This window comes from Sinocyclocheilus anshuiensis, unplaced genomic scaffold, assembly GCF_001515605.1.
Source record: "Sinocyclocheilus anshuiensis isolate Anshui unplaced genomic scaffold, SAMN03320099.WGS_v1.1 scaffold333, whole genome shotgun sequence".
NCBI classification, from domain to species: Eukaryota; Metazoa; Chordata; class Actinopteri; order Cypriniformes; family Cyprinidae; genus Sinocyclocheilus; species Sinocyclocheilus anshuiensis.
This window is the reverse complement of record NW_015539871.1, coordinates 1017731-1032673: the sequence shown is the minus strand read 5'-3', so window position 1 is coordinate 1032673 and position 14943 is coordinate 1017731. Positions and strand designations below refer to the sequence as shown.

The following is a 14943-nucleotide window of genomic DNA, read 5'->3' as shown; positions in this document are numbered from 1 at the left end:
AGAGCTGATCCGTGCTGGTCGCTGAGGAAATGCATCAACTTCGCGCTGTGGATCGCCGGATCGGCTTTCACTGTTGACAAAGCGGAGTCTAGCCCGGGGTCGTCACATGTGGTTGCCGCAAGCCCGCTGGCCTCCGCTCACTCTAGCCCGGCCGCCGCTCACTCTAGGCTGCCGGCCTGAAAGGAAACTACTTTGGTTGGCCTTCCAAAAGAGGACGATATCCGCTTCATCATGCCTAGAGCTGATCCGTGCTGGTTGCTGAGGAAATACATCAACTTCACACTGTGGGTCGCCGGATCGGCTTTCACTGTGGACGAAGCGGAGTCCAGCCCGGGGTCGTCACATGTGGTTGCCGCAAGCCCACCTGCCGCGCCGTTCTCAAGACTGTCGGCCGCTCCTCACTCTAGCCCGCCGTGTGTGACACTGTGTGTTTCGTTGTGAAAGCGAAACTACTTTGTTTGGCCTTCCAAAAGAGGACACGACTAGAAATCAGTGGTTAAGTTGTATTTCCAACACTGTTCCAGAACAGTTTAACCCAAATATTCAGATGTGCAGCGCATTTTGCGGAGGATAAGGACTGTTTCCTGTGAGAGTAGCCTACAATGCCGGTGTCTGTTTCTATAAAGTTGGGCAGTTCCAACTTTGCAAGGACAGTCTGGCGCTTCTGACTCACAGCCTGTAAGTAAGTTTTTTATATTTAAAGAATTTGCCACTGACGATTCAAACGCAAGTTTTGAGCAGTGTAGAGTAGCACTTGTTGTTTGTCGTTTCTCCAGACATGTTTTTATGTTTACGCGGCGCGATGCGCAATGCAACGCATAAAAAGACCGTATAAGTCATTATAATCAGTAATTATGTCCCCACTGGATGCAACAAATGCCTCGTTTATAATGGGTTTAAATGGTTTTGTCTCGTCGCTCCGGCCGGACGGCATCAACAGTATGGTGAGGGGCGTAACATTTCCGTCACACGCTTGAGGTATTCGGCCAATCACAACACACTGGATAGCTGGCCAATCAGAGCACACCTCGCTTTTCAGAACGATGAGCTTTGTAAAAATCGACGCGTTTCAGAAAGGTGGGGCATAGAGGAGAAACAATAATGTACAGTATGTGGAAAATAATGTGTTTTTTGAACCTTAAACCGCATAAACACATTGCATTACACCAAATACGCAACATAATGTTCTTTTTAGCAACGTCATATGACCCCTTTAAAACACTAATGATTTCATGCTACTCTTAAATGAAATATTTGGCAAGTCTCAAAATGAATATCCATTTCCATACTGTTCATTATAAAGTTGTGATGGCTAAATTCACTTATTTATTTCAGTTTTTATTTTATTTTTTAACACATAAGTATAGAATTTTAACATCAGCTTTAGTCAGAGATTTGTCTGTTCTGCAACAGGAACGATAAAAAAGACTTTTTTGTCCGTGTGAAATGATTCTATCATACCTCCTTCATGTGTATCCTTGTTGGCGGCCTTCTTCCACGGTTCCCCTTTGGTCGGTTCCGTGTAACATGCTCTAAAGAGCAGCTTTCATCAACTTTTACCTGATATTTAAAACATAAAAAAATAAGAATCTGTAACTATATCTATGTTCATTCATGCAACACCATATTTATTCAGGAAGATCATGCTGTGTTCATTAAAAAAAAAAAAAAAAATTTCATATATGGCCATTGTAAATATTTTTTTATTTTCAGTCATGGTGTTATTTATGTGCGTGTGTCTTTAAAAATCACAGTAACATTTTACAGGTGAACAATAAACAGTACCTCATCAAAAATTTTGTTCTTTGCCTTATTGATTCCTTCACTGAGTGCCTTGATCCAGGCCTCTTTCTCTTCAGGAGTTTGTGCCTGAAGTTTGACATCTTGGACCTAAAATGAACACAACAAATTTCTATGAAGTCATAGAAACTAGTATGACATGCATAAACATGAATAAAACACTGAAAAAATGACAGATTCATTTGCACATGTTAATCCTATTGTGCTTTTCTGTATGAAATAAAATTAGGAAATAACCCAAGCATCTAGTATTATGTTGGATCACAAGCATTACCCGCCAGACCACATTTTAACAGTTACATTCAGTGCAGTATAAAGAGTTAATTAAAGATCCAGTTTTAGTTTTGAAACTTCATTAAAATGAAACAGGAAAATACAGAGTGATTTGTCCGTAGGATGTCCCGTTGTTCAGTTAGGTTTATATAAAGTGTGTCTAGCATCCTGTATATTGCCAGACTCAGCATGAGTCTCCGAAGTGCACTTCACCCTAAAAAAATAAAAAGGGAAGAAAAGATTTATGTACTTAGAGTAGGGTGTGTCTAAAATATTTGTGAAACAGGACGGTTTGGAATCTCTTAAATCTTTAAACTCTTTTCAAGAACTAGAGTACGTGAGGTTTAGTTATAAAATAAAACACTAGGCTGTGGTGTCTGACTCATTCAGCTGGCTGGTCACAGTATTCAGGAGAGGAAAAAGTGACATGCTGGTCTGGCTGCTCTTTACACACACATTTTCTCTTCGAGAGAAGTCTCTTGACATCTGCTGAGCTCTTTGCAGTTTTCTCCTCTAGAGAAGTCTCTTGACATCTGCTGAGCTCTTTGCAGTTCGCCAACGCTTCGCTCTCGTCATCTGTTAGTAATAATGCATATTTCGCCTGTTAGGTATCTTCCGCATTTCTCAAGTCCTCTCCCCACCTCCAAGACTCTGGATTCAGTGTTATAATGTACAGTAAACAATGAATATATACAGACTATTCCAAGGAACTATACCACCAGGTAAAGAATAAATTAGGTTGTAATAGATATGAGCTCATGGAGCAGTATGACACACAGTGTGTGTGTGTGTGTCCAAAGGTTATGACATATCATGTGCAATACAGTACACACACACTGCTCAGGATGAAGCCATCATTTACCATCAACTCTAACGCGTCAGCAAACAAGGGTTTGACGGGTAAAACAATCCAGCAGTCTACAAGCTCAAAGTGAAGCTAATCTCACAAATATTTCACCGCAGAACAAAAAGACACTGAATGCTTGTACATTTTCTAAAAGTGCAATGCCCTTAAAACTGTATCTGGGTCAATGACATGATGCTCCTTTTAACGTGTCTATTAATTTTCAAACATACATTAAAAATGTAGTTCATACAGACAATGACTTCAATACACCTCTTCTATTATTAATATGCTTTCAATTTCTGAACTAAAATGCATTTCTGTGGAGCTTAACATCAAAGATTATATGTTGGTGAAACCATCTGGAACTGCCATTAAAAGATGGAAATAAGAACAAACAATCATTATTTATTTAAAAATACAAGTTTTAAAACATTCTTATTATAATCCTGCTTGTGTGTCAAGGTCAGTAAGTCCATTAAAAAATATCAGATAATTTGAATTTATGACATTGTGGTGATGAGAGTGCTTGTGGTTGTCAGATCTCAGATGGATAACAACTAGAAAATATTACAACATTTTATTCAGGATTCAAAAATGCATGATATTTGACAATAGATACCTATATATTAGATGAAAAACTTAAACTTGCTTCATCAAGTTTAATCTGAAATATTAAAATGACCAAAACTGAAATAAAGGATTTAGAAAAAATGTCATTTGAACCTAAAAAAAAATTAAAATGAAAACTACTTTAAAAATAGAAAAATAAAAGCTAATACAAAATATTAATAAATAATATAATAGTATATAAACACTAAAATAAAAAGTATATAAATACTAAAGTAACACTGTTATGTAAAAATAATATTTTTATTATTTTTAGAGTCATTAAATCGAAAATTTCTTTAAAAAAAATCAAAAACCAACATTAAAACAAAGATTACATTTTAAAAAAAACTTAGTTTTGAACGTTTTTTCCTTTTATCGTCTCAAACACTAATACAAAATATTAATAAATAATATAATAGTATATAAACACTAAAATAAAAAGTATATAAATACTAAAGTAACACTGTTATGTAAAAATAATATTTTTATTATTTTTAGAGTCATTAAATCGAAACTTTCTTTAAAAAAAATCAAAAACCAACATTAAAACAAAGATTACATTAAAAAAAAACTTAGTTTTGAACGTGTTTTCCTTTTATCGTCTCAAACATCCTTATTCATCAGTGACTATATTTTAACACTCTACATATAGTCTACAGAGGAAAATCCACTTTTCACTAGAAAGTGAAAAAATTATGGTTTGTGGCTTATGATGGTTATGGTTTTGATATACCACAAGTATTTGCGTAGTTATACAGGAAAGCTTGCCTCTGCATTTCTGAATATATAAACACTGGGACAGGAAATTATGCCTTGCTAAAGGTTGTCTTGCGTTTCACACTATGACTGTGTTAACATCTTTTTTAACCTTGAGTAAAGGCCACTTTTATCAAAAAGCCAGCAACATTTTTAAACCTGGGTTATTAAACCTAGACTAAAGTACGGTGCCAAAGGTTTATATCATGAATTACCAACCCATAATAAAGTATAAATCATGTGAAAAATAACCCTGGGTGAAGACATGTAACACAGGATGTTTATCATTTTTTATCTCAAATTTTATACAAGTGTTGCAATATTTGACACCAAGCATAAAGGCAAAACGCCACTCATGCAATAGGCGACCTTTCACACACACGTTCTGCCATTTTTTCAAGCAGTGAAGTGTCACAGAGCATGAGGCAGGAGTAATTGGCTAATCGTTGGTCATGTGTCCGTTCAGATATGTGTCTGATTCATTAGACTCAGTACAATGACCTAGTGTGCCTCTAGTGCATGCCATATTGAACTACTGACGTCACGACTGCAAGCCAGCCATCGACGACTGTGTATTGCATTGTCATCCTACTGTGAGCCACTCTTTATATCACACACAAAGGGAATGGTAGACTGATATATTTGACATGGTGCAGCACTGAAAAGTTAATTATTACCTTGTTACCACACTTGGGGCTTCGTATTAGTACCAGTCTGTGTTTCTTCTTGAAAGGACTCTTTAACTCGTGGCAAGTGTGGTAGTTGTCCAAGTCCAGTTTCTCCAGGCATGTTGTCAATTCCTGCACGACGGGGAAAAATGTTCTTATTTGTAAAAGGTTAAACCAGAGAAAAATTGTATAGTTCAGAGGTTGTTCAATGGAGTTATGTTATGTTAAGTTTACCCAAATATGAAAATTCTGTCATCATTTACACACTCTCATATTGTTTCAAACATGTATGGCTTTCTTTCTTCCATGGAAACCAAAAGGATATAGTTAGCAGAATGTTCATACTGCATAAGGACTAAAATATTCTTGTGCACTACATTGCAAATTGTTGAGATTATATTTATTTTTGCATGTTATACAGATGAAGAAGAGTCATATAGATTTAAAAAGACGGTGATGAGTAAATGGAGACAGAATTTTCATTTATTGGTATTATCTTTGTCTCAGATGCAGAGTTATTATCATTAAATAAAATTAAACTGACACTGTTAAAAGCATTTTTGTTAACTGAAATAAATCTGGAATAAAAAGTAGTATAAACATTGGATGAAAAACAAACTAATTGAAAATTAGGAATGTTGACTTGGCACCTAAATGAAATAATTTTAAGCAGTGAAAATAAAATACAAATAAATTCAACATAATTAGAAATATATATATAAAAAAAATTGACAAAAGCACATACAATTAACACAAATTCAACTAAAATTATTAAAAAATAAAATATAAAACTAATTCAAAATATTACTACAACTATAATAGTGTATAAATAACACTGCTCAGATGTTTCTTCTAAAACTCCTCATGGAAGAAAAATAACTAAATGAGTTCTTTGTTCACAATAAGATTACAAAGCTATTTGATTTATTTATTCTGTGAATCTTAAATGTCTGGATGAAGCATGGACGGCTAACAATTAATTTAAATACTTTCTGCTTTGCAATTAGGATGGAACAAAAAAAATCATTCATCCCAAAACAAAAACTAGCTTTCTAGAAAATTTGTGCCGAGTACAAACAAGTATTTTTTAAATTCACAATCCTTAATTCATCAGTGCATATTAATCTTAATAAAAAGCCTATTGCTGTAATTTTCCATCAAAACGTCATGACTTTCTCTGTCTGTAACAAGACTTGTTTTTAGTTGAAACAGGAGGCTACACACTCTATTTTTAGCCGATGTAATTGTTAAACCAGTGTTAAACAAAAACAGCCAAATAGCTATTGATAAAAGTCATTTTAGCAATGGTATGATGGACCACTTTACAATCCAATTCACTCCCAATGGATATACAATCATGCTCCAACCAACATATTTTCTCAGAAATCCATGTAATTCTGAAAGTACAGTGGGGTGGTTCCATGTTGACTTCATATCTATGTTTCATCATGATTTAGCAGACTTACCTCATTCTCATAGACCGCAATCACTGTTCGTTCCAGCTGAACGTATCGGTCCTTGTAGCTGCTCAAGAACTTCCCTGAAGACTTCTTCAACCAGCCGGCCTTCCCAGCGCTCGTCACCTCTTTGGGCTTGGCTGGCTCCTCTTTCACACCCTGTTTTGGAAAGAAAGGAGCAAATCAGCATTGCTTAGTGAACCAAAATTTCCAGCGCGAGCATTCCTTCAAGGGGAAGATGAAGGTAGCGGTTAGATGGGAATTGATAAGGGGAAGTCATGGCCTAATGGTTAGAGAGTCGGACTCGTAACCCAAAGGTTGTGGGTTTGAGTCTCGTACCGGCAGGGATTGTAGGTGGGGGGAGTGAATGTAGAGCGCTCTCTCCCACCTTCAATACCACGACTGAGGTGCCCTTGAGCAAGGCACCGAACCCCCAACTGCTCCCCGGGCGCCGCAGCAAAAAATGGCTGCCCACTGCTCCGGGTGTGTGTTCACGGTGTGTGTGTGTTCACTGCTGTGTGTGTGCACTTTGGATGGGTTAATTGCAGAGCACTAATTCCAAGTATGGGTCGCCATACTTGGCCACATGTCACGTCACACTCACACTTTAGATTATCATTTTTTGGCCGGCATATGGGTTTCATGCGACCTTCAACACCTTTTCAAATTGAATAGAAAGGACAGATGACGCCTTATTTCCACATCTGCTCCGTTTCATTTTTTACAGCCTTCTCATGACATTTGGGCATCTTATCTGTATTTATTATTCAGCACGTAATTACTGGCATTTGCTAAGGAAAGAATTACTATTATTATTTTTCATAATTTAAAGTTAGAGATTTAACAATCACTAACCTGCAGAACTGAACTTTGAAGGTGTACTTTAACGTTTTAAGTGATCAGACTTATGATTCTCCCTTTTTAATTACATTAAAGCAGGCTTATTATTGTTAACAAAAATTTAAATAAAAAACATTTTTGCTCATTAAAATAAATCTGATATAAAATAAGGATTAAATAATAGATGAAAAACTAGATGAAAATTTTAAATGAAATCAGAATTATTATCGTTAACTAAAACTAAACCAATAAAACATTTGCATTACTTGAAATAAAATAAATGTTAACTGAAATAAAATAAAATATTAAAAAAGCATTTCATTTCAGCGAGTTGCCAATTAAGGCGAAAATGTCATGTTTGTTTAGTTTAAGTTGAAATACTAAAATAAATACATCTAAATAAACTAATAAATAAATAACTAAAACAAACTAGACATATTTAAAAAAAAAAACGAATAAAGATGACAATCACACAACAAACTAAAATGGAAATATAAAATATATTAAAAAAATCTAATTCAAAATATTAACTAAAACTATAGTATCAAAGATACTAAAATAATGATAGTAATATTAAAAAATGTAAAATAAAAATTACAAAAGCACAAAACTAAATTGATAAAAATGAAACTAAAATTATAATAAAATTGAAAATAAAAGTAAAAGATAATTCAAAATATTGATTAAAACTATAACAGTACATAAAAAAACTAATGCATTGAACACTGCATTGAAATAGGGATTTGTGCCAGAATGTGGGATAACAAGCAACAACCTAGCAACCCCTAGAACAGCCTAGCAACTGCATATCAATGCACTCCATTACCGTTACCTAAGCACCACACACAATTCCTTAAGAAAATGTACAAAAAAAACGGTTCAAACCATCATGCCTATGACAGTGAAAAGTCACAGGCGAGTATAGTTGTACGCATTTTTTTTTTTTAAGTTTTGCAATTATTATTAAATAAAAAAATCAAATGCAGCTGTATTTAGAATTCCCAGGAATTTTCAATAGGAGTCTATGCGAGGAAATTCCTCAGGATGTCTCTTTAGAGGGTCATTGAGCTGTTTTTCCACTTTCACTGGGCCTTTGGAAAGAGCAGCGTGCGCTAGAGAAGGTGCAGCTGTCCGAGGGAGGAAAACCTGCAGAATAATAGGAGCAGCACTGTGCCATGACTTTCTCACACTGCCCTGTCTGGGAAACCACCAGGTCACTCGTACCCTCGCAGCGTCTGCGCCGAGGGAGGGGGACGGAGCGCAAGGCGGCTCTTTGTTTTTCTCCTTCTGTTTGTGTGTAAATTGGAGCAGAACGCACGGCACATCACAACACAACACACTCGCTGGAGAGAGACTTTGGGTGGGACGGAAAAATCTATATTGTGAAAAAACACAGTGGAGCCAATTTGGACCTACAAACGAGAGCAGAGTGAGACAGAGCATAAAGTGTTTTAAAGCATATGATAGAACAGGAAAGAAGCCAAAACATACGCTAAGCTCGCGTTGATCAAACAGGAACTTGCAGTGCTAGATGAGATCATTTAAGAAAGCGAGAAGTTTCATTGGTGTCTGCTGAGGCATGCATCAGTGTTGCTGTTGCTCATACTAGGGTTTGGGGTTTGCTCAGGTCGTTTACACCAGCATAACTCGTTCCCACACATTTGTGCTATGAACACGAATGTGAAAGTGATCAGATATATGATTTTCTTTTGGTGGTTGACAAAATGAGCCAAAAAATGCATTGATGGAAGAACTATCTTGGGAGCAGAATATCATAGAGACTTTAGGGTTTGGGCTCCTCTGACTTGGACTTAAAAACATCCACCTAGTAACAGGCCTAGAAACATTGCAGAAATGCACTGAAAAGCACTCATACCCTAGCAACCGCATAGCGATGACCAGAAACCTTCCAAAACATCCAAACAATGTGTCTAAAGTATGCATGAGCAAGAGCAGAAATTATTTGACCAATTAATACATATTTAATTATTACATTTGGATTTTCACAAAACTTGATCATGCAATCAAGAAAAGCACACAAAAATGTTTAAAGGAAGTGAATAATAATAATAATAATAATAATAATAAATGAGACAAAGACATAAAAACAATATGTAATATATAGTATTAAAGTAACAATAATATGAATTATTAGTAGTAGTAGTAGAAGTAACATTAGTAATTATTATTAATAATAATTTTATTAAGCTCCATTAACGTTTTAAAGGCAGTTTACATAAGACATAAATAATAATAATAATAATAAAATAATAATATTATTGTTAATTGTATATATTATTGTTTTTAAAGGCAGTTTACATGAGACAAAGACAAAAACAATATCTAATATATAATATAAAATAATTATTATTATTATCGTTAGTAGTAATAGAAGTAGTTATTATTAATAATAAAAATTACTATTAATAATAATAATAATTTTATAAAGCTCCTTTAAACTTTTCAAGGCAGTTTACATAAGACATAGACATAAATAATAATAACATAATAATAATAAAATTATTATATTGTTAATTGTATATATCATTGTTTTTAAATGCAGTTAACATGAGACAAAGACATAAAAACAATCTGTAATATAATATAATATTAAAATTAAAACACTAGATATAAGCAGTATAATAATAATAATAATAATAATAATAACAGCAAGTATTATTAGTAGTAGCATTATTATATATTTCTATTAATTATAATAATTGTTTTAAGCTTCCTTGAAGTTTAAGACAGTTTAAGTTAGACATAAAAACTATATTTATTATATAAAAATACTATAAAAGTAAAAATAGTAAAGGAAAATAAAAGAATTAAACGTTCAACAATACATAAGTTACTTTTTTTTTTTTTTTAAACACTATGCTTTAAAAATGGTTTCTAATGCTGAATATGGTAGAAGATCCGTGCAAAAACGCCACATAATTCTGCATGATTGTTTAGTGAGACACACTTTAGCCATCATGTGTCTCATATACATATACATGCACAGCTCTATCTGGGTCAGATATCAGAGCCCTGGCCTGGCTCTATCTAAATATGAATCATCTGTGCGCTTCTTCCCAAGACCTCACTGCAGCCCAGACCAGAGCGACTCGACTAGTTCAAAGACTCACACTGCACATTTAGGCAAGCATCTAACAAATCCAAACAAATGGAAACCTGTCCTCTTAAACAACTGTTGCAGTATCTTTGTAGTATATTTGCAAAATCTCAATCAGGGAAGTGTAAAACATGAATGCCAAGTAGAGAAGTATAAAAGAGGAAATAGTAACCAACGTTAGCGAATTTACAGGAATTAAGTATTCTTGCTACACTAGTCCTCCTTACCGCTAGAGTTTAACAAAAAAGGGTAGGGAAGGGACAATAGTCAATGTGAAACCAGGTCACTCCTAACAAAGAAAGAATCAATAGGAATGTGCAAGTGCTTTTGCATGGTGGGAGCATAGTGTGGTGTAAACTCAGGGCCAGAATGTAAAAGTTGCAGGTTTGAGCCCTTCAAGGAAACAGCCATGAGCTTTGACCATTGTAACCTTGAGCAAGACAGCAAACAACGAGTCGCTCTCAGCTTCAGACAGCATACGGACAGACAGACCACCCACAGTCCATTCACTGACCGTCCCATGCATGTTGCACACAAACATTTCTAAAGCAGCAAATAAACTATCCATGAGCATTGTGTTTTCTGGCTGAAAAATAAATATTACATACACTACCATTCAAAAGTAACACTTTTAATGTTTTAAAAATGTTTTAAGGTCTCTTATGCTCACCAAGGCTGCATTTATTTGATCAATATTCTGAAATATTATTGCAATTTCAAATAACTCTTTTCTATTTGATTAAATTGCAAAATGTAATTTATTCCTGTGATTAAAGCTGAATTTTCCACATCATTACTCCAGTCTTCAGAGTCACATGATCCTCCAGAAATCATTCTAATATGCTGATTTGCTGCTAAAGAAACATTTCAGATTATTATTAATGTTGAAAACAGTTATGCTGCTTAATATATTTTTGTGTTAACTGATATTTTTTCCAAAATTATTTTTTTGTAACATTATAAAATCTTATTAAATGTAATATACAATACTTTAGCATCCTCCTTGCTAAATAAAAGTATACATTTCTTGCTGTATAGAAATTTCATTTGAATGGCAGTGTATTATTTTTGGACAGACAGAATTACAAATGCTACAAATATGTCTGCTCATTCATTTTCATGCGGTTGTGCAATTATTGTTTTTAATAGTTTTTTTTTTTTTATTATTTTGGTATTGACTAGTTCATGTTATTCTAAAAAAGTAATTAATTACTAGTTGCTAATTACATCTTTAATAGTATAATTAGATTACTAATTACTCCTCTCTAAAAAGTACTGCATTACTTATTGCATTACTTTCTAAATCCCACATCAACCTCGGACTATAGTTGAACAATACAATGATAGACATGAAACAGTTCTTTCAAATAAATGTAAAATTGCATAAATTATTCCTAACTGACCAAAGTATTTAAAGGGAGAAGGTTACCTTAAAAACATACATTTCAACATTAGATGATATATTCTGATGTTAAATCCACTATAGCTTTTTATAGAATTGTTCTATAGTCCATACAGTATTTAGTAACTATTTAATTTACAGAACAATTAACAGTAATCCCTTACTTTACTTTTTATAGGGAAGAGTAATTAAATGACAGTAATTAATTACTTAGTAATGCATTACACCCAACACTGTTTACCAGCCAATAAATGTCACATAAAAACAAAATGAACTGTGGTTGGTCGCTTTACATGACGGTCAGACAGTCTCTTCCAGTGTAAGTAGGCGGATCTTGACCAAAACAAGCTGCAAAGTGATGCAGACATTGCGCTGATAGTGATAAGATAAATTACTACAAAAATGGCACACAAGCGCTCTTTTACTGCTGATGCTTTTAAAAGTTTATGACAAGCTGAAAAGACGAGGGCAGCCTCATTAAGAGCTTCATTAGGAGGTAAACACTGGGTGATCTTCATAAAAAAACAGTGAACAGTGAAAAGTATTTTCATGGCTCTCTGAAGTATATAAACCACAGATGCAGCCCCACAACAACCAAAATTTACTGTGACCACAACAGCTGCTCTTTGTCTTAACGTCACATTAAATTGGGTATGTTTTTCCATGCTGTCATTATGTTCAGATAAATATGGCATCAAATTGTCCGTGATGTACACAAAGGCCATTCAGACACAAATGGATTCCTTGACACAAACATCTGTCACTATTCATCTCGATTCACATTTCAACTTCAGATACTTCTGTTTTAATAAATGACAACCAAGACAAGGTAATGTAGTCTTATCATAGCTCAATAAAGATACTAGCCGTGTCTGTGTAGTGTGTACATTACATATTAGCAGTGTGGGTTTTCAGCTCTGCCCTCCAGCACCACTAACCAATGTTACTTCCTCATTTCAGTGAGCATTTCCTCAAACTACTGCCTCACATAGTAAGAGGATCTTTTCACAGAAATCTATGTTGACAGACAGACAGACAGATAGATAGATAGATAGATAGATAGATAGATAGATAGATCTTAAATGCAGATCTCCCGCGGGTCCTTAAAAACTCATAAAGTGAGTTGTATCAAACTTAAGGCCATAAAAAGTTTTAAATACGTTAAATGGTATAAGAAATGTCTTAATTATAATTTCAAGAGGTCTTACAGTTGCGGACGGAAAGACAAGAGTCGCGATACGGCTGGATTAAATTTCAAAAGGCAATGATCAGTGTTGCCAACTTCTTTCTATGGAAAGTAGCCAAAGCCAGTTTGAAAAGTCGCTAAATGTCGCTAGATGACGTCATACGCTAATTAGCATATTCATTATGTCATCGCGTCGCATTTCCTTTTACATTTGTTTGCCTCTCTGTGCTCACATACTGTATTTTAATTTAGCCAAATTCTCAATAAAATGGTTTTCATTTATATCATTTACTGTTTCTGTTGTCAGTCAACGTGATAAATATGAAATAGTGACTGAAATGTGGCCCTTTAAGACTACATAACCAGCTCTCCCTTCCAAGATGTTAATCTGCACAAAAATCCTGATTTATAATCGAGCCGTCGTCTGATGAAATCAAATACACATAACATAAGCAAAGACAAAGACAATCCGTGTGCCATGTTTTCGGCTATATTTGCATGTAAAATTAGAGAAGCAACATCATATCTATTTTAACTGAAAGTGCTGCTCCCATAGACTGTTGCTCCTCTCTGCCGCTCGCTAAACAGAGCAGAGAGAGAGAGGTGTACCTGCTGTGAAAGCAATATCTCGCGCTCGTGCGGCAGTAAAAAAAAAAGAGACTTGCTGAGGTTTGTCCAAGAAGTCGCTAGATTTGTCGCTAGTCGCTTTTTTGGAAAAAAGTCGCTAGGGGGGTATGAAAAGTCGCTAAATCTAATGACAAAGTCGCTAAGTTGGCAACACTGGCAATGATGTCATTGAATAAATATGAGCGCTGCACGTTTCGCGTCAAAACGTGGCACGGATGTCTTTATTTGAATATATCTGAAGGGAACCGACTGTCCTCAGAAACGTGTCGTTGGCATTTTAATTTCATTTGACCTATAATTCTTGATAAAGCAGCGTTTATGAGCGCGGAGCTGCTTTGTGTACAGCCGTTACCGGGGAAACCGCAATATTTTAGCGCTCCTAAAGCGCCACCTCGCGGCAGAGAATTAATTTGCATTTCCAACAAGCCTTTCTTGCTGTTTATGGTCAGATCAATAGACTTTAAAAAAAGATGGACGACGTGTCTCCTATTCCTTCCACTATAGTCGTTTACATGGAGAGGGTGGGGTTTATGACCTGTACTGCAGCCAGCCACCAGGGGGCGATCAAAGATCCCACAGCTTCACTTTTCAGGACGTGTGAGGCACACCTGGTCAGATCAATGCAAATATCAACTTTGATCATTGACTCAATTGATCATTGAGTTGTAAATGAGAAAGAAGTTAATGTGCCTTCTAAAAATCTAAACAATTAAGACAGTAATATTTATACATTTTAAATTGACAAATTATATGCTTGATTTATCCCTTTTCATAAAATCTTCTAAAGGCTGAAATGCTGTTGTATAAGATTTTTGTTTTTGTGAAAACCTGTATCTGAACTGTAAATCATGTAATTTTATGGCTCAATACTTTATGTTACCATAGACATTGTCCAACCCCACTCATACGGTTTTCATTTTACTTGTGTAGCTCTTACAATGGGTCATAAATTGCCTTAAATTGCCTGACTGCAGATACACTGCAAATAGTGAAATAAAATTCCTTCCTTCATATTTGTTGATATTTGTGTATTGAAAATATTTTTGATTGACATTTAAACTCCTATCTGATTTACTATATTAAAAAATATATATTTTTGGGCTAGTTAGATTAGATTTGGACTAGTTAAATACATTTTCGGGGTACCAAAATACCTGCCCGAAGGGCTACCAGGGATTTTGAAATTTTGCGAGCCCTGAGATGATGGTATGATAGATAGATAGATAGATAGCTAGATAGACAGATAGATAGATAGATATTGACAGATAGATAGATAGATAGATAGATAGATACATACAGATAGATATTGACAGACAGACAGACAGACAGACAGACAGACAGATAGATAGATAGATAGATA

At 34.8% G+C, this 14943-nt stretch overlaps 1 protein-coding gene across 1 annotated transcript in view; it reads right to left on the bottom strand.

Moving 5' to 3' along the window:
• The window catches only part of LOC107685206 (pleckstrin homology domain-containing family O member 2-like), an 18703-nt gene that overhangs the window by 2749 nt on the left and 1011 nt on the right, over window positions 1–14943 (bottom strand). The window contains exons 2-5 of the mRNA XM_016481718.1: window positions 6420–6569; window positions 4963–5085; window positions 1786–1890; window positions 1462–1560 (exon numbers count right to left, since the gene is read on the bottom strand). Of these exons, the coding sequence (XP_016337204.1) occupies window positions 1462–1560; window positions 1786–1890; window positions 4963–5085; window positions 6420–6569 (477 nt within the window). The remainder of the gene's footprint in view (window positions 1–1461; window positions 1561–1785; window positions 1891–4962; window positions 5086–6419; window positions 6570–14943) is intronic.